At 34.7% G+C, this 24,794-nt stretch overlaps 1 protein-coding gene across 5 annotated transcripts in view; it reads left to right on the forward strand.

The window, feature by feature from the left end:
* Nucleotides 1-24,794, forward strand: part of C1HXORF59 (chromosome 1 open reading frame, human CXORF59) — a 261,807-nt gene that overhangs the window by 219,799 nt on the left and 17,214 nt on the right. For all 5 annotated transcript variants that reach the window (XM_416785.8, XM_040655288.2, XM_040655289.2 and 2 more), the window contains 5 exons: nucleotides 7,811-7,970; nucleotides 8,541-8,635; nucleotides 11,936-12,097; nucleotides 21,866-22,037; nucleotides 23,465-23,626. In XM_416785.8, coding sequence (XP_416785.5) covers nucleotides 7,811-7,970; nucleotides 8,541-8,635; nucleotides 11,936-12,097; nucleotides 21,866-22,037; nucleotides 23,465-23,626 — 751 coding nt within the window. The remainder of the gene's footprint in view (nucleotides 1-7,810; nucleotides 7,971-8,540; nucleotides 8,636-11,935; nucleotides 12,098-21,865; nucleotides 22,038-23,464; nucleotides 23,627-24,794) is intronic.

Here is a 24,794-nt window from a genome sequence, read left to right on the forward strand (position 1 = left end):
TCATTTATTCAGTTTTGTATTCCCTAATATCTCTAAACTTGTTTAACAAGATTGTATTCCTGTTGTGGCTTTTTTGAATTGTATTTACTGTTGTGGACCTTTGGTATCATCTTGTGTTTGTACTCTTGTAAACCATTTTGTATTCTGGACAGAATAAAAATAGAATCATAGATAATTCAGTCTGCACAGATATTTACTTTTTATCTCTATAAACTCGAAACATCCTAAAACAAACCTGACTATTGTCCATTTGCTGACTGCTGACCAATTGCTGTCATAACTAAAAGAAACTAAAATCAATTTATACCAAGACAAATCTCAATTAAATCCTGAGACCCTTTCTTAAAATATCACTAAAAAGCCTTTTAATATTAATGGCAAGAAATCATATTTGCTGGAATACAGAAATGTTAACTCCAGAAGAAACAAACTTGCTAATATGGGAAGTATTTTAGTTTAGAAATTTATTCTCCCTCCATGCAGATTATACATTCTTTACTATGTCATGGCTTCTGTGATTCACACAACTATTGTTTTATGACTATTTCACATTAGTGGTCAGAAGCTGCTTTTCAAGATGGATTCTTCTTACCGACTTTGACTATTTTCTTGAGTACTAGGAGACTACTGAAAAAAACCTGCAAAATCCAGCATAGAGATTAATTCTGCCTTACTACAAAACCCTGTGAACCTTGAATGATGAAGAATATGAAAATTTATAACTCAGGAAATAGATATATGTGTAACTCACAGAGGAGAGTAATAGCTAAACTGGCTTTTTCAAAGGGTATAAAGTATGTCAAGAAAACAACTTTGGAAAAAGCAGAAGTGCTGAATAATCACTGTATCTCATTCACGTACGTACGGAAGTCAATTGGAGACTTGTATCTGTTTCCAGTTATATATGAATTGCAATACATCTGGAAACTTGTAACAGGTAGTACAATGTTTTGTTGAATATAAAAAGTAGGATATAGGAGCATTGATGTCACTACCAATTTCACAACACTTTCCAGATATTGATTAAAATCTGTTGTAGCTTCAGAACTTGACTGTGCCTTTGGAGATAGGATTAAGAGATATGTATATCCAGGAGCAGTTTAAAATGAAAGTGAAAATATATATGTCAAAAATAATAAGATATTTTACATATGTTTAAAATTCAATTATGCTTGAACTGGAGCAACTACTGTTTTCTTTCAACCATGGACCGAAGACATTTTTGTGTGAGTTTGGACCTAGAAAAAGATTAAGGAAAGATGAAGCTGATGTCCTCTGAATTTACTTGTCTAATGCTTTATCTTAGGTTAATGTGATTTTTTTTTTTTTTTTTTTTGAGAGCAAAAGGATAAAACTTAGTGCTTTGTTTTGTTTGTTTGTTTGTTTGTTTTTAATGGCTAGACAGTAGAAGGATTTGGGGAGGATGAAAAGTGCTAGTAGGCCGTGCTTTCTTATATACAGAATACTGTGGATTCACTGCAGCAGAGGAAGAAGGAGATAGAGTGGGATATAATTTCCCATTATTATGCAGAGCATGTAAGAGTCTGTTTCCAAAATGAAAAAGCAGGAAGAACTGTCAGTTTGGCATGAAGTATTGGAAAAATGTTAGACCTTAGAATAATTACAGAATTGTTACCACTCTCCTTCCTGATTATTGCAGTCTTTTCTCTTACCTATTTGGCATTCCCTGTGCCAAATGACTTCTGCATAATGTGGTCTCCACTTCTGTTCACTATCATAGAGTTATTTTGCTAGTCATTATGTCTGTCACCCTTCGTTTGGTCCCTAGCATGTTTTTTTTTTTTTTTTTTTTCCCCAAGTTATATTACCATCTATTCTCATCTTTGCAATCATCTTCCTGTTCTCACTTGCATCTTGCATACTGTTCTGTACGGCTGCTCAGTTTTGCTTTCTTGCTCTTCTCATCTCCTGCAATTCACACATGTCTTTCCTAATGTGTTTGCTGACTGAATTTCACGAAGTCCACCATCAGAATGCCAATGGTGGGACATTGCAAAGATATCCTATGCTGCCAATATGAATGCAGAACATATCAGCAGCCATGAAAAATATTTTTGAATGTGGCACAGACATGATTGTCAAGCAGTTAACTTTTTTGTTTGTTTTAAATATTTGGCAGCCCTGTAACACCTAACCTAAGGTTAAATCTACTGGGGTTTAGGGGGTCAGCAATATGTTCTAGGCTAAGCTAGGTTTTAAACTGTTGTGTAATTCATGTATTAAATAAGACACCTTCTTCCACCAAAGCGAGCCATAAGATCTGGTGTGGAAGTGATGGAGACTTTCTTTTGAAATACTACACAGTAATCTTATAGCGGGAATCTTAAAAAAATGATCGTCCACTAACCCTCAGTAAGAGTGTGCGATCTTCACAGTCTTCACAATCTTTGTTACGTATATGTTTCAGAAGTTCCCAAGAGTTAAAGACCTTAAAGTATAATTTTTCTTGTTTTAGTTATGCTGAAGAGGTGAATTGCTGTGCTTGGAGCCTTTTTTTTTTTTTTTTTAACTTGGTGTGCTTAAACCTTTTAAGAGGAGGTGCTACTGCACATCTATGATACATAAATATAGTAGGTATTTCTATCAAAATAATGGTTTTTATTTTGTCCACAAATGCATAATAGACGATTAGTTAGAAAATGATAATTTTGTAAAGGAAAAAGGAAACTTTGAGCTAAGCCTTTTAGACAAGCTTTGTTTAAAAGCAAAATAAATTACATTAAATGAAACAACATATTTAATTACTGAGCCCTGTTCTCAATCAGTTAATTTTAATCTAAACAGCAAATGTTTAACTTGTATCCATTATTTAGTACCAGAAGAAATCCTTCTAAATTAAATTTCTTAACAAAATAAGCCAGAAAGACTCTGCCAGAAGTGTACAAAATTGTATTAACATAAGATTCATAGAATCACAGACAAAGCTTATACACATGCTGTATCTAATACATTTTATTGTGTGCTTATGATAGTGATGATGTGAAGCCTTTCAGTTAAAGACTCAAACATCCATTCTTGCATTTGTGCCATTTATTTCTCAAAGCAACTTTTCAAGTTTTAACCAGTCATTTGTGAAATTGCTTATTAGTGTCTGAGTTGCATATTCATGACTTAATGTTTTCTGAAAAGGAATGTGAGGGATGTTGTCAATGACTATAAATACTTGAATGGAGGGTGCGAAGAAAATGGAGCCAGGCTCTCTTCAGTGGTGCCCAGCGCCAAAATAAGAGGCAATGGACACAGAAGGTTCCCTTTGAACATCAAGAAGCACTTCTGTGCTGTGCATGCACTGCCATGGGTTCCTACAGAGGTGGAGAAGTCTCCTTCCTTGGAGAACTTCAAATGCCACCTGGATGTGGGCTTGGGCAACCTGCTCTGGGTGGCCTTGCCTGAACAGGTTGGATGACAAGTCTGCCAGAAGTCCTTTCCAACTTCAACCATTCTCTGATTCTCTGAAACTTTCAGATATAGGGCAAAGGACAGTTCTAACTTTTGGTGAAATAATAACTGAGGAAACAGTTTCCTCCTAAAAATACAACCACTGTGGACCATCTGTGAAAGGAATATTTCTTGCTTCCTGTCTACTTTAATAAACTGAACTAAAGAAAATAAAAATGATAGTGTAACCATCAAAAAACAGGATGAGATTGCATCGTTATCATTTTAGATGCTGGTTTTTTTTATTGTATAGAAGTTGAACTAGCTTGAACTGCATTACATGTCATTTTCTTTGCTATACTACTACTACTATACTACTACTATAACATGTGCCATGAAAAAGCGTGTTAGACCAAGTTTAATTTTGTTTGCTCTCCATGTCTGCAATTACATATGAGAGACTGGGCAACCAATGACCTTCCCAGTTAACTTCAGATATATAAAAAAATGAATTGCCCATTTAGGTGTCAAGGGACCTCAAGCATCTTTATAAGAGGTGTTTTAAAAAAAAAAAAAAAAGCAAACAAAAACGTATCTGCCTTCCCACCCTTAGTAAGAGTTAAGGTAGAAATGCTGAAATGCTGTCTATTCTTTCTTCAACTCCTTTCTTCAATTTAGCACTGAACCACCTTCGGAAGAGCCACAATAGAAAACATCTTAGTCTTCATATATGAGCCAAGCTTTTAAGTCTTATAGCAGTGAACATAAATGAAGAATAGATAGCCCTGTGTTTTTGTTAGGTACTTCAGATACTTACTGGAGTGCTGGTGATCTCTCTTTCTAGTGCCTGATATCAATCCTTTTCTAGATGAGTTCCTAAAGAAATAAATAACCATCCTTCCCCAGCAGCACCTGTTGTCTGCAAGTGCGCTGGAGGCTGCCCTTTCCAAGTCCCGAGGTTGGTGGTAGAAAAAAAAACCTGATTATACTGGATTAACACCTGTGCCACTAGTGTTAATTTTAGCAGGGCCAACTGTGGTTTTAATTTGCATTATTCTATGTCAGTAATTTTCATGGAGAAACTGTTAAGACAAAAAAAAAAAAAAAAAAAAAAAAAAAAAAGACCGCTGTTAAATGGTTCCACATTAGACTCCAGGAAGACACAGTGAGCTCTTCCTCATCTCTCTTTTTCAGTTCAAGGGAACTGAACTGATGGTTGCTGTTCTGGGTACTGTAAATGGGAGGTACTCTGAGATGTTACAGACTTAACAGCAATGCATCAAGGAGATATTCCTTCCAACAACTAGAAACTTTGTGATCCAAGTACATTACTGATATGAAAAATACATGATTTGAACTGGGATAAAGTTAAATGAGAGTGTGGTGGCTCTCTTCAAAGATATTGCAGGATGTTTTGCTCATCGTAACCACTATTTTATCAGTGTGACACTATGTTGGTTGCTTGCTTTTAAACATTTTCCTATGCTACTATAGAGGCAACAAATGCATTTTTGCCCATCTATAATCCTTGCAAAGAAAATCTCTGCTATAGAGATCCACTGCCTCATTACTTTTGTTACTTCACAGTGCTATGCTTTCTAGGACTGACACAAAAATTACATAGAACTCAACCTGAGTGATGTGTTCCATAGAAGCAAAGCAGAGAATTTAAATTACACTTATTTTGATTTAAGTATCTAATTCGGAGTTCTAGTCTTAAGCTTCAGAAGTCAGGTCCAAGGATTCTTTTACAGAATCAGCGTTCTCCACTGTCCCATTGGAGAGGTGAGAGGCAAGGCTTAAAAAACAGGCTAGCAAATGAGGAAATGTGGGAGGAGATGAGCTTTTCCAGAGGGCAGTTGACTCTAATTATGATGCGTGGTTTGAATCAGATGGCTCAGTCTTGTAAAGGGTCAGCTGAGCTTATGCTGATAACTGTGACGGTTTACTCAGGGCCTGTAGGACAGTAAAATAGAGCAAAAATGTTATAAAAATCTGGCTCAAAGATTTTTACCAAATGTGTTGTGGCTTTATTCAGAAAAAAAGTGTTTTGCTGTGAATTTATTATGAAGAGTGACCTAGTGATGCTGATTTGTACTAGAATTGCCCATATCCAGCAGTTGCTCATCCACATTTTCTAAATGGGAATGAGTAAAGAGAAGCATGAAGAAACATGTGGCTCTTGCAATTAGGCCTATTTCATTTATCTTATTAACTATGCGAAATCATAAGGAAATAAATCTTTACTAGCAGTTAATAATCTGTTGGTTATTTGACAGCTGCAGGCAAGCCCAGTAATATAAAAATTACTGTCATTATGAACAGCTTCTAATAAGGAGAATGTTTATTAAAAATGTGAACACATTCCATTTCAACACTTACATGAAAATTTGTCTTTTCATGATGTTTAATAACTAATTTTCTGCTAGAATGACCCAGAATGATACCATATGTGTTCTGTACTAAAATTTGCTGTTAAAATATCAGTGTCCTGTAACAGGCATAATTAAGCTGCTATTCAGACTGTATATACAATATACATGTAATGCAGCAAAATATCAGTTTACAATCTGTTCTATTTGTCATGCTAAAATAGTTGCAAATGGTATTAGTAGGACCGTGTTCTACTTTATACCCTCTGAAAGATTTTTTTAATTGTTATTTTATTTATTTAAAGTTGCAAACCATTCTGGCACAACGCTATAGACCAAAAATGCAGCTCCTGCTTGTATATTTTCTAATTACTGTGATGCTGATGCAACACCAATTTTTTGCTTGCAATTTATAGGCACTACTGTAGAGGGCGTGAAGAGGGAATACTTTCTTGGTAACTAGCAGAATACATGAAGTTCACAGACAAATAGGATCTACTTGGTTGGTCTTCACAATTTCTACTGAAATTGTACATATATATATTAATGTCTTCTGTTTTAGTAGGTGTCGTATTGCTGAAAGAGCTGAGAAAGTGTTTTCCTACACGCACAGTAAAAGGTAGGGGGAAAGCAGTTTGTGGCAAGTTAAAGCTACTCTTGTGCTTTTGAGGGAAGAGAGAAGCTGCCTTCTCTGCTTGACACAGCCTTTTTGCAACGTGAAGGGCAGCCTGTCACAGTGACTACAATGAAAAAAAGAGAAAAAATCCAGGAAAGAAATATATACAATCCACAGATAAAGTTGCACATGATTGCAATGGAATAGATGTGTATGCAAGGATCTTGTCGTTAAGCCTCTCTGTCTATAGAAAGGGGAACATGAAAGTTTCCCTGCCGACATTTTTTGAGAACACAGCAGTCTTTGTTTATCAGAGGAAACAACCATGGGGAGAGCAATGCTTCTCCCATACATTCTAACGTGGGTAGTTCAGTTACTCCCAGGGAACAATACAGATATTCCTCTCTTACCATGTGTACATTGTAGTAGGCATGAAAAAATGATCTCAGATATTTAGAACATATAACGTAGTTGTGAGATTTACTCATAACTAAGAGCTTTCTCTGCTGAAAGACAAAAGCTGCATCTCTAACCTGGAGATGTCAGTTCCATGAAATTTCAAGATTTCTTTAACAGATAGATAATGAAAAGACTGTATGATATTCTTGTTCTAATTTATGTAGTTTATCTACAACATTATTGCTGGAACATACCCTGAGTTTGGTATTCTGACACTTGGAAGACTGGCAAGCCATTGGAAAATGGTTTTTTATTATGGAGTGTGTCAGGTCACCTTTGTAGATGGCATACGTGGTTTTTTGTTTGTTTGTTTTTCATTTTAAGAAATGTCAATCAAATGAAAAATAGTACAGAATATCTATGGCTTCTACAGCAGTAATATCAGCTCTTCCAAATATATTTTAATTATGTCCTAAAACTACTTTTGGATTCATCTTTCTTTAATACAGTGTTATGCACCTACATTGCAGCCCACCAATGTTCAAAAAACACAACTCAGACCCTAGAAAATCATGGGATTTATTTACATATTATACCTATAATCTCTGAGTATTAAATATGGGAAGTTCACTTTATCCTGCTTGTTTTGTTTTGAGCCTTCAGAGTCTTCTTGGGTCTCTTTTCAGAATTCTATCAGTAAGTATAAGTCTAAAGGGTTTTGGTTTTGTTTTGCTTCATTTCTTTTTATAAAGCCATACTACAATGTATGTGAACTCTTCTCATTAGGACATAGAATCAAACAATACCTTCTTACAGGAGGACAGACCACAAATGGTACTTTAAGATGAGATTTGACTGTAGAAGAGCAGTGTAAAATGCAATTTACTGTCACGGGGAGAACAAAACATTACTCTGAAACATTAAATATTGTATCTAAAAGAAAAAAAAAGCAAATATCTGAATAAAATGATTTAAATATTTTCAGAATTTCCAAATTACCATAAAAATCTATTCTGTTTTACAGGAAACCGGTTAGCTCCAAAAGAAAAACTGGGCATCCCAGTGTTATTCATGCCAGATACAATGAAAATGTATGAGGCTGTGATGGTAATTCATGTAATGAGGGAAAATGGTGAGAACTGGCCTTATGAAGATTCTACTGAATTAAGTAAAGACTTAAAGAGGTAATTTATTCTAATAGGAAGCAAAAAAATAGTTGAAGATACTCAATCCTGTCATCATTTTCTCCTTCAGATATTTGTGCGTAGCTCCCAAAGGAGAGTCAAGTGTCTGATTTTGAGGGCAATAGGCATCCAACATGAGCTTTTAATGTATCCTGTAAAGTGTGTACTTTACAAAATGCGAAATGCTAGCTGTCAGCATAGTTATGGATGTTGAGCAGAGGAAAGCTCTTAGAGGCCTCTAATTTTTCACTACTAGTTGTTCTCCTGTGGACATGTTTATGTAATGTATAAACTGCATCAGGTGTGGCATGAGAGATCATATACTCAGATACTAACATAATCAAAGACACTTAAGTATGTGGATGTAAGTTATGACTTTTCTGAAATGGCTGGACCTTACTCCATATTTTTCTAAGATATGTTTAGCTTATTGCTTACAGCATACAATAAAAAGGAGTCTCAAACATGCAGCATCTCTTAACTCTAGAATGCTTCGGAGAAGAAAATAGTATTATGATGATAGCCTTTCAAGTTTTCCATACTGATACTGTTTGTTTATTCTCCAAATAGTGTTACTGTATCAGAGGATGGGGGTATTCAGGGAATACTCTGGACCTATCCAATTCATGGAATACCTGAAGCACCACATCAGAAATTAGTGCCAGGTAGGTAATTAATAAAATGCTTGAACAGTAAATGCAAGGAAATTAATTTGTGTTATCACACAAATTTGATCATGAGAAGTTGCAGTAGTACTTTTTCACATTCTTAAAAAAGATAAAAGCAAATTTGAAAAATTTCCCAGCCTACAAAGTAAAAAAGATTTATTTTGTTTTTATTATGGCTAAAAGGAGCCAGGAGCAGATGAAATTCTCAAGGCTTCTGCCCTTTGGTATCCTAGTTAATGCTAAGTTAGAGAACTGTAAATCAAACAAGAGACTAACAGAAGGGTAGGTTTCTACTTATCTGCCCACGATAACCCTCAAGAGAGATTACAGGTTCGATGTCCGCTGTTCTGCATTTTACTCTTTAACCAAAACCAGAATATAGATTGGTGTAAATAGCAGTAGTTTTTCCACTTGCTCCTGCAAACTAAGCGTTCAATAAAAGATGACCGATGTATTCACAGGATATTTATTGTTGTTTACTCTGGGAATAGTAAGTGTTTCTAGATTTGATGCAAGATATAATCCAAGAATTGTGAAACATGTAAATTGTGAAACAAGTAAATTGTGAAAGGCCTTTGAAACCAAAAGTTGAAACTTCATCTCAAGGTGTAGACAAGGGACTGTTTTATACCAGTTTATTATTTTCTTCTTTCTCCTTTATTAACTTTTCTTTAGATGACTGGATGAAATGCCTTTTTGCACTAGACAGGTTAAAATACAGGGATGACCTATGGAAAACTATAGAAATAGATGTTTTTACTGTCATTAATTTAATTTACTTAAGGACCTTTTACTTTCAGACAAATACCAGTGGTGTCGTATGAAATAGAGCTTTCATCTCCCTAATTTCCGCTTTAATACCTTAAGGAATGAAGCATAATATTGTCATGCAACATGCTACAGTTGCCCACAATGATTGTTTTAGCAAGTCTCATTTGCAATAAAACTATTGATGTGAGCGTTTGTTATCTTGTTTAAAACAGTTACATAATTCCCTGGCAGACATGGAGATAAATCTTTTGATCAGTCTTTTGTACTCATTAGGTGTAATACTCCTAAGTTAAAACTATTTGCATTCATGAGTTGGTTCAGTGACATCACTGTTACATATGATCAGAAATTTAAATAATGTCACATCTTCAATAATTTTAAATTCCTAAAAGTAAATCTAAAGTGTAAAATATTTGTAAATAGTTGTGTAGTTTGTGTTCAGTAAATGTTTGTAATGCATATAGATAACATAGCAGTCATTTTACATGTGTATTTATTTTGGCTATCATCATATATCATGACTTCTTTTTTCTTGAGGAAATACTAGAACTTCAACTGAAAAATGACCTAAAATATCTATTTGTGAATGAGAAACCTGTTCCATTCCTGTCTTTATTCTGAATTATTATGATCTCCAGTAATAAATTGACTTCTTAAAAAATCCTGCTGTAACATTTGTAATTTACAAGAAACCTGCTTTTCTTTTAAGGCAATGTTTTTAATAATGATCATAATTGTGTTGTCATGTCTTTTAATTAATATATTTATTGAAATTGCCTGGAGGCTACAAGCTGTTATGTCAGAAAACAAAGCTGTTTTGCTAGACTGTTAGGCAGTACATCTTTTGTGTCATTGTTATTTGCATCTTTATAAACTTTGAGAAGTCACTTGGCTTAGTTTCTCACGAGACCAATTAAAACTATTAGTGGTCACAATTCATGTAGTACATGTTAAGTAGATCACACATTAGCTAGCTTAAATAATGGAAATTACAAATGGAAAAGCAACAGCTTTTTTTCTTGTTTTTCTATTTCTTGCGAAGTCAAAGAAGCATAGAATTATTTAGATTGGGAAGTGCCACCAGAGGTCATCTAATCCAACACTCTGCTCATAGCAGGTATCATTAGATTGTGTTGCTCAGTTACTTGTCAAGCCAGATCCCACAGGGAACTGATTTTTATCCATAAATATTACTTAGTTATGAAAAAGAAAGTGTATAATCTTTTCTGGTAGTGAGATGAGCTGTGAAAGAGAGTCTGATGTAGACACAATGTTTAGACAGCGATATGAGATATCTGGTAAACAGGAGTAATATGGACAGTGTACGCTTACTCATAAATATAGGCACATCTTAGAATAAAAGGTACATTTTATGTTCTTTCTCTAGCTCGTCCTCATGGAATCATTTAGAGTAATTCTACAGATCTCACTTAAACCCTGTCAATCGGAAACAATCAATAAAAATGACATTTTGTTTTGTTTTCTAAAGGAAGGAAATTGCTTGAATAAAATATGCAACAATGTATTTTCAAATTAGTGGTAGTGAAACAAGCTCCCTAACCACAAATTGAAGCTAAATAAACAGTGTCCTGGGGTCATTGTGATGTGAAGTTCAGAGTTACTTTTTAAAGACTCGCTGGGTATAATTATGTTGATTGTTTTAGATAAAAGTACTAATTCTGAACTTTTTCTTCCTTACATAAAAATTAGGGACAGTGAGTCATTGTGTAATACCAGTAGCCAGAAAAAAATATATCTTTTTAATAGTATAAAAAGAATTGTACAGTTTTCATAGCTATAACTCGGAAGAAAATAAAATTTAGGCCTTGAAACGGAGAAGTTTGTCATCAGCTGTTCTTTTTATGTTGATCTTAATACCTCTGGAAAATTCTAAACTTTTTTGGAGGAAAATATTTTTTTTCTTCTGTTCTTGAATTTGATTTTCTCCTCTTTCTGTGCCACTGAGAATTGAAAGAAGCATCAACAGTAAATATTAAATAAGCTTTATAAAATTTAGTATTTAAGCTAAAACACAGCTACTTCTAATGAAAAAAGATATATTATAGAATAAGTAGATTATAATCATTAACTGGATTAGAAAAAGGTCCATCATGGTTCAAAGAGAAACTCATGCCAAGATTCTGTCATGGTTCTTTAAAAGCTGAATTTTGAACACTGATGTTCTTAAATTAACAAAAGCAGGAAATAATATTGTTTCATTTAACATCTAAATTCCTTCCTTATTTTCATTGTAGTCTTCCTTTCTCATTGATATACATATAAAAATATATTGCAACCTCTATTTACAAAGAAACCACAATGAAGATGTATTTCATGATTGAAAGAAAAAGCAAAATTAGCCAGTGCTGTTCTGAACCAACTCTGAGAAGGGAAAAAGCTTTCAGTTGTCTTGGCTTTTACTGGAATTCCATCATTCTCCAAGAACATTTCACTTCTGTGTTTAATTATTTTGTTTAAATCAGGTTGCTGATACTTCACAAATAACAGATTCTTGCTTTTCTTTAGCTGTGGTACGTTGTCAAGCCAGGGAGAGAGTAGAAAAAAAAGTGGAAGTGCTGCTAACTGATGTCATTCCTGGTGCAACTGCCATGTCTACCACAAGAAATTCTGAAAAGGTCAACAGAAATAAACCATCCAACATCCAAGAAGTTGTTCAAGATACTGATGGTAAGAATAAATAGCTTAGATATCATGCTAACTAACATAATAACACTGCACATATGGTAAATATTTCATTTAATATAAAAATGCTATGGCAACAGTTGGGGAATAATTTTTTTTTTCTCTCAGTCCATATTTCTACCATGTTGCAAATATAAGGCATTCATATAACAGTATCTAGATGGAGTTGGAGGCGAGGCACATTTTAACCTTTCTTTTTTTTTTTTTTTTTTTTTTTTTCATCTTTCTTGGATGGGAGGCTTGCACACATACATCTCTTTAAAAAGGAATAGCCTTCACAATATCTAAAGCCAGCAAAAATACGTCGGTGTAAGCATTGCAAGGCACTATTTATCTGCAGGCTGTCCCTATTTGTAAGATGCATTCCCACCAGCAGGCCAATATCTGCAGCAAAATGGATTGAAGAAAGAGGAGATGTTCGAAAGAAGCAATAAAGCTTTATAAAAAGATACCTTCCACTTACTGTTAATCAGCTGAGGACACAGTGAAAATCAATTTCTTCAGAGATATGCCAGCTTCTCATATCATACCTCTTTTTGAAAGAGTATGGTATGAAGTATAAGTGTACTACAAAGTAATAAGAAAAGAATGCTGGTTACTGCTGCATGCCTGTTATTTCTGTTCATATATGTGCATTAATAGTCATATTTACAATGACAAGTTATACATCATAATACAATATTTTCAAGTATAATGACTGTAAGATGGTAAAATAGTACAGAAGTTGCTATGATTGCAATGTGTTAGGTGTTCAGTTTGAGACTTGTCTTTTGTGTATCATCTATACCAACTGAGTTAGCTTTAGAATCTAGATCAATGGACACTTTACAGGAATACCATGTTAGAGTAACTTCCCTGCCAAAGAATTATGAGAAAGTGAAAATCTGCAAAATGTGAATCTAGATGTTTTACATCCTTCATATAGGTGATGATTTTCATGCAACCATGGTCCCACCCTCACTCAATAGCCAATGTGGCTTTAAATCTGCAATCACTCTCCAGTTTGTTACATTAAACAGATTTTTGGGGAATATTTTTAAATAACAAGGGGATCTGAAATTGTGCACAAAGTATGCTTACTGGTTACTTAGTTAAACTTTATAATTGTTCATGTTGCAGTATCAAGTATAGTTTATTATCTGAGCAAAATCTTAAACACAGGCTGCCCAGAGAAGCTGTGATGCCCCATCCCTGGAGGCACTCAAGACCATGCTAGATGGGGCCCAGGGCGGCCCTGCTCATGACTTTCGTGTTCTTTCCAACCCAGGGCAGTCTACAATTCTGTGATTCTATGATTCTATGATTTTTTACAATAGAGTAGCAGATGGACTTAGCTCTTTATTAACGTGCCACATGTGAGTAGACCATCTTAAGCATACCTTGGCTATTTCTCTCCAAAATAGTGGCCTCCGAATTGTCAAGAATAAAATATATTCAAGAAGTTGAGACAACATTTTAAAAGACTTGCAGATTTGTGATCTGTAGTGCTTGTTTTATTAATGGGGCCAATATTTCATGTTTATAACACTGGCTTCTGCACATACTGCAAGCCATTGATTTGGGACATCACTGCATCTTTTCAAGCAAGTAGTCTGGTAATAAAATGCTTGAAAACATAGGTTGTAAGATCACTTATAACTGGTGAGTTTCAATGGCATTTTAATGTCATTATTGCTATATGAATTTAATGCTTATTAGGAATTGGATTTAATGGTAGTATCTGAGTTTTCTGAAGTCTACCAGTAGTAAGATAAACAGATGTGTAAACCCCTAAGATAGCAGACTGACAAGATATTTTTCTTTTTTTTTCTTTTCTTTTCTGAAAGAGTGATTCATCAATGTTTACATGTAGTAAGCAGATTTTATATCCAGACATAAATGATGATAATTACTGTCCGATCAGATTTAATCAGCTTCTACTGCAGTTCAGTATTCAAATTGTCTGGACAGTTCTTGGGAAGTGAAAAATCTTCAAGTATATACCTTATGTTAAAGGAATTAAATTTCACCCATTCCAGAAGATACCATTTGAAATAGAAAATAATTTCTTTAGAAAGAAGGGACAATCTAACCTCTGTGAAGTTAAATTGACTTGATTTGTTGTTCAAAAGTCAGCAATGTTCCAGAGACCAAGTAATACAAAGTTGATATTTTAGACATAGTAACCATGTTATGCCCCTTTTAAAAATAAATTTCAATTGTGCTAAATACATGTGTTTATATGTATTTTAATTTTTTTTAAATATATCTGTAATGTTATTATTTTCAGTAAGCCTTATTTAAGATATAAGTTCATTCATACAAGTGTAGAAGTTCTTTTTTACTCTAATAAAATACCTTTTCTTGTCTACTCTAAACATTCAGTGGAAAATACTGCTTCATTTTCCATAGCTTTGCAAAAAAAAAAAAAAAAAAAAGCATCAAACATTTACAAGATATCAGTTATAGAAATTTGACTGAAAGTCACACGTTTCTAAGCAACCAAACTTCAATATGTTTGAAAGCATATGGAGTATGCAATGAGAGTATCTTCTGAGGAAATACACCTATTTAAGTTTATCACATGAGCCAGCCAACCAGAGCTGGGTGTTTATAATTAACTTCCCTGATCTTTATTAGATCATAGTACCTATAGCTTAAAGTCTAATCTTTGTTCCATGTTCCTGGGTTATTATTTCTGGAAAAGTTTCATGTGGTTTAGTTTCTGGTGAACAGTACTGTCCAGGCTTCTGAGGGTAGCACAGATGTGTGTTTTTTGTGTTACATGCAAATTTTGCAGCTATACTGACCTGTAAATGGATGAACAACTTGCACCTAGCAGTCAAGTGACATTTTCCATATATACCAGTTGTACATTGGCATACATTTTATGGAGAGTACTCTTTGTTTCACCACCTGAAAAACAGAAATATATATACATACATATATATTCCAGAAGAGATTTAGATCCCAGAGGAGATTTAGATTAGACATAAGGAAAAACTTTTTCTCTCAGAGAGTGGTCAGGCACTGGAATGGCCTGCCCAGGGAGGTGGTGGAGTCGCTGTCCCCAGCAGTGTTCAAGAGGCGTCTGGATGAGGAACTATAAGATATGGTTTAGTGTCTTGTAGTAGCAAGGGTAATGGGAGGACAGTTGGACTAGATGATCTTGTAGGTCCTTTCCAACCTTGTGATTCTATATACATATATATAGGTGTTCTCTACAGTTTTATCGCAATTACCTAGCATGCAAAACCTCCTGAAGTACTGAATCTCATTTATGATTTACAGAAATCCTTTATTTTCTTCGATTTCACTAAACCAGCTCTTGAGACAGAGGAAGAACACCTTCAAGCATATTAAAAACTATTCTCCACTGTAGCAAATTTTCATGTTGGCCAGTGCTATGGATTCCAGTAAATGCCATTTCGATATGACAGGTCCGGATCAAGAAGCTCACTTGAAATCATTTCAACAAAATTTGCTATTATCAAATAAATTTATCAGTGTAAGGTAGAAAAATACCAGGATAGGTGGAGAGAAAAAAACCTCAGAGACCTATCTATCATCTAAACTGTTTTTAATATAATTGCTGATAACATGTGGGAAGTGAATTCGGAAAGCAATATGAAGAAGATAATAATATTGAAAATGGCTTTATATATAACTTAAGCCATCTCTCTATTATCAAAATCATTGTGAAATTATTTCTGAAATGGTGTTAGGGGCTGAAGGAATTATATAAATGAGTTTTATGAATGAGATTGTACACTGACTTTTTTACTCTGTGAGAAGTATAGGAAAGAAAGACAAATTGTTTGTTCTGGATTAGTAGATTGGAGAAAGCTGTTAGTAAAAGCAAAATGAAAATGCTGATGAGAAGGTGAAACACCATGTGATAGGAAGAGTTATGGATTACCTTGTTCCTAAGGATGACAACTCCCTCTGAAAAACAGGGAACTAGTTGAAGTCAAAGAACAAAGTAGTGGAGTAGAAATGGAAGTATATTTAGATTATTTTATGAGCTATGTAATTTTTGTTTATTTACTTATGAGTGAAACACAGGTGAGATTCATTGTTTTGCTTTCTGAAATAAAAGTGTAGGCTCAGTGCATGGGAACTGTTAGGTCACAGCCTGCACCAGTGATTGGGCACTTGGTGAAGGGGCATAGCCAGCCCTGGGAGCACAGGCAAGTGCGATTCACCTGTGTGACCAAAAGGTAGACCTTGGGTCTACCCCTCCCTAACTTCATGTAAAGGCTGGCAGCCAAAAGGGAAGCATCTCTGCTTGGTGATTGTCTCCTTTGGGAGTTTCTAGTGAATCTTAGACTTTTGAAAGGGATAAGCTACTCCTTCTTTGTTACTGGAATGTGACCAATATCTTTCTTGGGTGATCTGAAGCTGGTTAAGCAGCTATATCTGCTGCCTTCTATCCTTACATACACCAACTTAAATTCCAGAGGATCAGTGTGAGTTGTTAATATGCAGAATATAGTACTATAAAAGATTTCTTGAGTGAAAATGTAATACCTGAAGGAAATAACAGCTGGAGTGGATGCTTGTAGTTTTAATTGAAGTATCTGTCTGACCAAGCAATTCCTTTCTGTAAATTATCATGTGATTGTAAAGCAAGAAATTTTAAATACATATCTGTGTTAACAAACGTTAGATTTTCTAAGCATTTTTTGTACATCAGAAACAATGGAAAATAACTAAAATAATACACAGGTATTTTGATTAAGATCTTCAAATGGAACTGCACTTATGTGATTGTGATATAGCAGGTTGCCTACTAACTCCATTTAAAACAAATATCATGTTTTTTCTCACACGAGAAACACTTTTCATTGTTCAGTATAGCTAGAAAAATTACCAAAAATGCTGATTAAAAAAGAGCTTCTAAATTATGATCAAACAGCTTCGAACTTTTTAAATGAAATATTCAAATCTTTGTATTTTAAGAATGGGAAACATCATGCAAATTAAAATTACTTTCTAACACTAAGGTAAAATCATACTCAGTTAAAATATTCAACGCTTGCAGCAAACCAGACCAATTATAAAATATTCTGAAGATACTCATTCATCCTCACAGAAGTGCAAAAACAGGAAGTCTAATATGAAATGAGAAATAATTCAATTCTTCCTGGTGTTACTTTTTTCTTTACTTATGTATACCCAGAAAAGGGAGGGGCAGGGAAACAAACGGGTGCTGATTGGCTTATCTTATATATCTCTCAAGCAAAAATATGAGGGTAATACCTCCTATATAATTATGTTAGCCCACGATGTCAGAGGCAATCATTTTTTTCAGTCTGAACCTTTGTCCCTCACCCTTTTAATTTCCTTCTGTCTCATGGGGTTTCCTTAGGATGCTCCTCTGCCTTGTCATTTTTTTAACAAGTCTGCTGCAGGTTAAGCATTATTTGCAAGGAGCTCAGGTAGTTATATCTCCTTTAGGTATCCACAAAAGACTGTAGCCTCATAGCACAATTCCTTTATATAATCACAAACTGCATTGTTGAATGAACTCTCTCCAATGAGGTCAAACACTTACTCACTTTCTCAGGGACGTATGAAAAGCTTCTCTGATGGCATGGTGAAACTCTATTCCAGGTCAGAAATATCCTGTGAGCTTTTCATGGAATCTTTTACAGATATTAGAGACATCAGTGTAACTGAAATGTAAGTTCAGTTACTAAGATTCTCACTATATGAGCGTACTACGCTTTTTATTTTTAGATATGTGAAATACATCTATTAATTTTACATTGAATCATAATGGTAGTGAGGATTCAGATTTCAGAAAGAATTCAGATTTTTCCAGATTATACACTTAGTGTAAAATTCTTATTTTCCACACTACCATTCTTAAGAGTCAGAAAATAAAAAAGAAGCAGTCTATTTCATTTCCTCTTCTTAGAGGTTATTTTAAAAAATCCCCAACACTGACTCTTGCAGGACTAGCACTTGTAAGTTACAGGCAAATCATGGAAGTATACAGTTCAAAAATCTACTGGTTTTCAAACATATCTACTTCAGTAGTTCTGATAGAGCTGCAAATGTTGCCTAATACACACAACCTTTGCGAAATCTTTATTTACTGAAAGCAAAACAGCTAGAAATTGAGATTAATTGCCTTTCAAAACAGAACATTTATAATACCTTAATAAATTAATCTTGGAATAATTATTCAAAACCATATTCTTACTATTTATTTATTTATTTGCTGGAATGATATATAATATCCTTTGGGTTATATGAGGAAGTAATTTCCATAACCAGTTGTATATAAATAGCATGTTACATCTTCCAGGTATTTGAATTGATGAGTATTTTAGTATTTAGTCAGATGTAGTTAAAATTCTTCCTACAATTATTTTCAGTACAGAGATGGACTTATTGAAATGTGCTCTGTATCTGCATATTTATTTTACAGTTTGAATTAGATAAAAACAGTTAACTAAACTAAAATGGTTTTTGAAAGATAACAATTCTTTATGGAAAGCATGGTTCAGGGTTGAAACAGGCTGCCAGGCAAGTGGTAGATTTGCCATCCGTATAAGACAAGTGTGGATGTGGCACTGAGTTATTTGGTTTAGTGACAGACTTGGTAGAATTAAGTTGGTAGCTGATCTTGATGATCTTAAAGGCCTTTTCCAACCTAAATTAATTTGATTCTATGAATTCCTGGTATACAAAGTGCTGGGCTAATGTTTCAAGGAATATTCACACAATATATTCTTTTATATTCAGCATTACTTTAAAAATTATAGTTCTGCCTCCAATATTTTACTTATTTCACAATCTTAATTAAAACTGGAAATTCCGAGAATCGAGAGAACTCAGAACATTTCAAAATTTGGACAAACTTTTTGCCATGGGTCACGATTTTTTTTTTTTTTTTTGCCTCTAGTTGCTGCATGTTTGTTTAGGCAGCGTGAGTATTATGGAATTATCTAGAATGAAATGTAACTCATTCAGGGGGGCTTCTGAGAGTATGATAATATGGTAGCTTTCAGAGTTTGCAGATGATGAAAATCTAATTACATATTTCTGTTTTAAACAGCCTAAATCTAAAATAGATCTGTGCTGTTTCAAAACTTTCAAATATTGAAACTATAAATTCAATTTTTTTCCTTAGGTGTTGTAAATATTGAAGTACTTTAAATGCTTGACATGGGCATATAACAGATTAGAAAATAAACTGGAGCAGAAAAAATAGAAATACTCAATTACACATGACTAAAAGGTACTATGTGTAAATATCTTTGAATGCTAAAACCACCATGAAGTTCACATTTCCTTCCTATTATTTATTTAAAGTATAAAATATACTTTCTCCTGAGCTGTACTGTGTGATAAGTGCTGAAAGATCCATCTACTCAACAACTATAATTTTCCAACTGTAGGATGCTCCAAACTATGTCATCTTTTCTGTACCATAAAAATTAATTTTTATGTCTAAATCTTTGCATTTTGACATTTGTCTAGCTTGACTACTTTAAGCCTTGGGCTGTGCTGAAATTAGAATGCATGGTATAAACATTTTTCAAAAAGATAAACAACAAATGGAACAATATAGGATGATCCCAGGAATGTTATAAATTGTAAGAAAAACATCCATATTTATTTCCATTATAACAAAAACTTTTATTGCTACAATGTACTCTTGTAACAGAGGGATTCATACAGGGGAATCCTGTATATTCAGTATTCAGTATGTATGTACTGTGACCACTAATCCTTTATGCTGTTAGTAATTTGCTTACATCTGTGTAACTTTTAGATCAAGTGTAAGTCTTAGAATCATAGAATCACAGAAAGGTTTGAGTTGGAGGTACCTTGAAGCCCACCCACCCCAGCCCCTGCCGTGGGCAGGGCTGCAACCCACCAGCTCAGGCTGCCCAGGGCCCATCCAACCTGGCCTTGAGCGCCTCCAGGGATGGGGCACCACAGCTTCTCTGGGCAGCTATACCAGGGCCTCACTGCCTAGTGAGCAGAAAATTCCTCCTAGCATCTAACCTAAATCTCCTTTCTTGTTTGTTTAAAACCTTTCCGCCTTGTCTTATCACTATCTACCTGTATAAAAGGTCAGTCTCTCTTCATGTTTATAAGCTCCCCTCAAGTACTGGAAGGCTGCAATGAGGTTTTCCTGGAGCCTTCTCTTGTCCAGGCCGAACCTCATTTGGTTCACATGGCCCACTTTTCAAGCCTGTTTAAGTAAGTCCCTGTGGTTGACATCTCTTCTGTTACATGAACTGTGCCACTCAGCTTGGTGTTATCAGCAGACTTGCTGGGGATACACTCAGTACCTCTGTGTCACTGATAAAAATGTTGAAGAACACTAGCCCCAGGACAGGCCACTGTGGGACACCACTTGTGAGCAGCTTCCACCTGGACGTAGAGCCACTGACTACAGTCCTCTGGCTGTGTCCATACAACCAACTCTTTGTCCACTAAATGTTTCATTCTTCAAATCCATCTCTCTCCAATTCAGAGATGAGAATGTGATGTACAACCATGTCAAAGGCCTTGCACAAGTCCAGGTAGATGAAATCCATTGTCCTTCCTTTCTCCACCAATGCCATCTTTCCATTGTAGACCACCAGATTTGTCAGGCACAATCTGCCCTTGGTGAAGCTGCACTGGTTGTCTCAGATCACCTTCTCATCTCACATGTGTGCTAACATCTCCCAGGAGGATCTACCCCATGGTCTTTCCAGGCATGGACATGAGACTCTCTGGCCTGTAGGTTCTTGAGTCTTCCTTTCCCTCTTCCTTGAAAATGGGAGTAATGTTTCCCTTTTTCCAGTCCCTAGAGTCTTCTCCTTACTGCGATGACTTTTCAAATTTAATGGAGAGTGGCTTGGCAACCACGTCAGCCAGTTACTTTAGAACACTGGGGTGCATGTCGTTGGCATTTTAGAATTCCGAATTGGAAGGCCTTGGGAATCAGCTTTGGAGCTGACTGTAAGCCATCCTATACAGCAATGCGTAAGCAGGAGTTTTGCTCAGCCCATTGTACTAAGCTGTGTACATTCAAAATAGGCCCTGAAATATGTAGTCAAAATAAAATTAAATCTTCTGTAAGATGTAATGATAGTGTTGAAAGATTTTTATTCATAGAACTTGTACAACTTTTAAATAGATTAGAAATTTGAGATTCTTTTTTTCATAGTAATGTTTCCTTCTGTGCACAAATTCATGCTCTATACTAAATACCAGTTTTCTTTATTGCATCTGAAAGAGGTGTCTGATTCAAGAAGCTTAGTTGTTTTTTTATTATGCATGACTACTTTTCATAGCTGGTACAGGGAATAAGAGTAGAGGCTGATAGTGCTGTTTTTCTGTACCATGTTTATCAGGTTGGGAGCCATCAGTGGCACAGATGTTCTTATTGAGAAATTTTTTTTTAGATTATCTCAGTGGCATTGCTTGAAAATAGTATCAAATTCTTGTGATTTATATCTGCCTGGTAAAATTGAAGTACCTCACTGTCACACAGAAATGGTAACCAGGATAATGTTGCTTTCATTGTTTACTTCTCTTGAGTTTTCCATCTTCTCTTCTTCCAGATCCTTCCATAGCTTGCTACATGACATAGCAAAATTTTGTTATGTAGTCAGAAGTATATCAGTCCATTTTTGAGTAATTACTAGATTCCCTTATTTGTCATTTTTAATAACAAAAGGTCAAGTCGTAACTACAATCTGTCCAACTGTGTAGAGTTTGAGTGCACACAGATTGATCGTTTTCTCTTGTATCATTTAGGTTTCTCTGCAGCTGTGGAATTTCAGTATGAATTACAGTATCAATCGAATGAAATTAAATCTCAGCTTGAACCTTTGGTTGGTATGCATCTGATTCAGAAAGAACAGGATACAGAATCTGGAATTGTAACACTGATCTTTAATATAGTATTTGCACCTAACAAACCATTGAGGTAAGTCCCTGTTCCTTATTACTCATTGAGCATCTAATAAAATCCTGTCTGATCACTACCTCCATGCACCGTTTTCCTTATTTTGTTTTCACCTCCATGATCTATTGTGTTAGATTTTCTCAGTTGCTGCTCCTGGTGTTGTTATCTTAGGCTGGAAGTAGTTCTTTTCAATATTTGTTAGATGGTTCTGTTGGGTTACTGCCTTAGTGCGTGTGCATCAATTTACTTCTAAGTACTGACGTATTAAAAGTGTTATGACTTCCAGTGAAAATCAGTTGCTCTCAAATTCATGAAAAGCATACAAACAAAATGGCTTGTCAGTTTTGAAAAAAGTTTCCTAGACAAGCATACATAAATATTCTTTAGTTGGATAGGATGACTGAATTTGAAAATGAGTTTATATTGCCCTAGTAGCAGTGGTCTGCAGAAAAATATTGTCCTCTTCTAAAGTTGTGATAGACCTCTTTAAAAAAATAAACAGTGAAAGAGAGAACCTTTTGGAGGGAAGGGGAAGTTGCAACTTCCTTTGGAATCAGTCAACAGGGGGTGGCTGGAGAGATGCTCTGCTACCATACAGAGGCACAAGGTAAAGTCAGAGGCTCAGAACTACCAGGGATTGTAGAGTGTAATTGCTGCCATACATCAAGGGCTGTGTACAGAGAGAGTATTTTTATGAGTCAGAAGGGAACTGTATTCACAGTAGCCCACAAAGTTATTGAAATAAACAAAGAGCAAACCTTTAAGAAAGACTATCCATCCACCCCACACAGTGTCTTGTGTCAGAGAGAAGAAAACTTCCTGATTACTACTCCGTCCCTTTTTTTTTTTTTTTTTTTTTTGCTGTTGCTTCTTTGTCAGTTGTTGGTTTGTTTTTTTGTTGTTGTTGTTGTTGTTTGTTTGTTTGTACATTTATTTGATTTTTATCTTCCTGTATTTGAGAACTATTGGTCTGGGTAAAGAGGGTCAAAATACTGCAGATATATTAGTTTTTTTCTATCATCATGATCTACAGAGTATATAGACATAAGTCAGATCTATCTGACTTTAATATGAACTGCTAACAAACACATTCTGCTTCAAATCCCTTCTAACACTGCAGTAAGTAAAGAATAACAAATAAAACAAATTAAATTAAATTTATGTACCCAGAGAGTAAACAAATCTCTTGGCTATGCCCATCATTTTTTTTCATATGTCTTTTCTTGTATTTTGCTGTAAATATCAAATGCTTCATATTTCCAGTATGAGGTGTGACAACTACGTAACATGCCATGTGAAATTAAGGACATATTCCAGTGTAAAGCCATCTGTATTTTCATTTTTCTGCAGTGTGAATCTGCACACTTGGAGGTTATTTTGGACATAAATTTACTAAGTTTGTATTATAATCTCTTCAATTAATAAATATTCTTATCTGAAATTTTAAGGAATAAAGGAACTTTAGTAGTACAGTGCACTACGGGAGGTATCTGGAAGTTTCCGTTGCTGTTTATTGCTACAGAGCCAGAAGTGGATGATGTCATCAACATTGAAGCAATTGGCCTAAATAAGGAATCTATTGTTGACTTTAAGCTTACAAGCCAAACAAGGTAAAAATAGATATGATTTAGTATTTATGCAGTTTTCTGTAGATTAAACTCACACTCAAAAACATTGGATAGAATAGACTGAGCAAAAGAAATGTAACTGAACTGCAGTTATTTCAGAAATATGTTATTACTTTCAAGTGCTCCATTGTATGTATAACAAACAGGATCTTGAAGCTATTCTGTAGGAAACAAAAACATTCTACATATTATTCTACAGCCCTTCAGGAGAAAATTTATAGAATAATCCAGATGCTTATGTTTTGAATAAGTTTTTGCCAGAAAATGCTATTTAGTGCTGTATGTAATACCGTGCTAGGGAGGGTGATGATATTAAAGGCTTAATGTTGTTTTAATTGTTTTTCAAAGTACCTTATACTTCAGACAAGTTAAAAACAATCCTTTGCGTTGTACGTTATTTTTTAAAAATGTGTAATTCTTTGGAAAGTGTTTTATTATGTAAGGATATATGTATTCATCTGTACTCTACTTTTTCATTAAATGAAATAATTCTGTCAGATTCTTTGTTATTTTATTACTGGTCTACACATACTCTTTAAAATCCTACAGAAATTTCTCTTAATGTAATTTTAAAATGCTTTTAATTATCTTTTCAGCATTTTCTCGATATTTTTCTAATACTGTAGAAAACCCATAGTGTCATTTGTATGGGGCAGGAGGTCAAGAAATATAAATTTTAAAATAGTGAACAGAATTAGTTTATGGAATTTCTTAAGTTTCTTTTTCTTCTTTATAATTTTCTTTTTTTTCTTTTATCTGTACATCTAGAATGTGTACTAGATATACTGCTTTCATTGCAGATACATGCTTTTGAAGCATCCCCAGCAGTAAGTGTCTTTGGTTCTAACTGACTTTTTAAATAGCATTATTTCCAAAAGCTGTGCTTCTGAGATGGATGGTTGTTCCAGCTTTTAGATGTCTGTCAGTTTTGATAATTGCTGAGGACTCTGAAAAATGCTGCTATCACAGTGTTCAAGGTAACAGCTTAAACAGAATGGGCTGTTTCTGGAACAAAAATGAAGCAATTACTCTGGCAATACTGTAATCTCCTAGTAGGGGTTTGATAATAGTGAAGAGACCTAATGTTCTCCAAAAAATCCTCAGTTGTTATAGTTATATAAAGAAGGAGCTATAATGGAACACAAATTCT

This window comes from Gallus gallus, chromosome 1 (genome assembly GCF_016699485.2).
Source record: "Gallus gallus isolate bGalGal1 chromosome 1, bGalGal1.mat.broiler.GRCg7b, whole genome shotgun sequence".
Classification (NCBI taxonomy): Eukaryota; Metazoa; Chordata; class Aves; order Galliformes; family Phasianidae; genus Gallus; species Gallus gallus.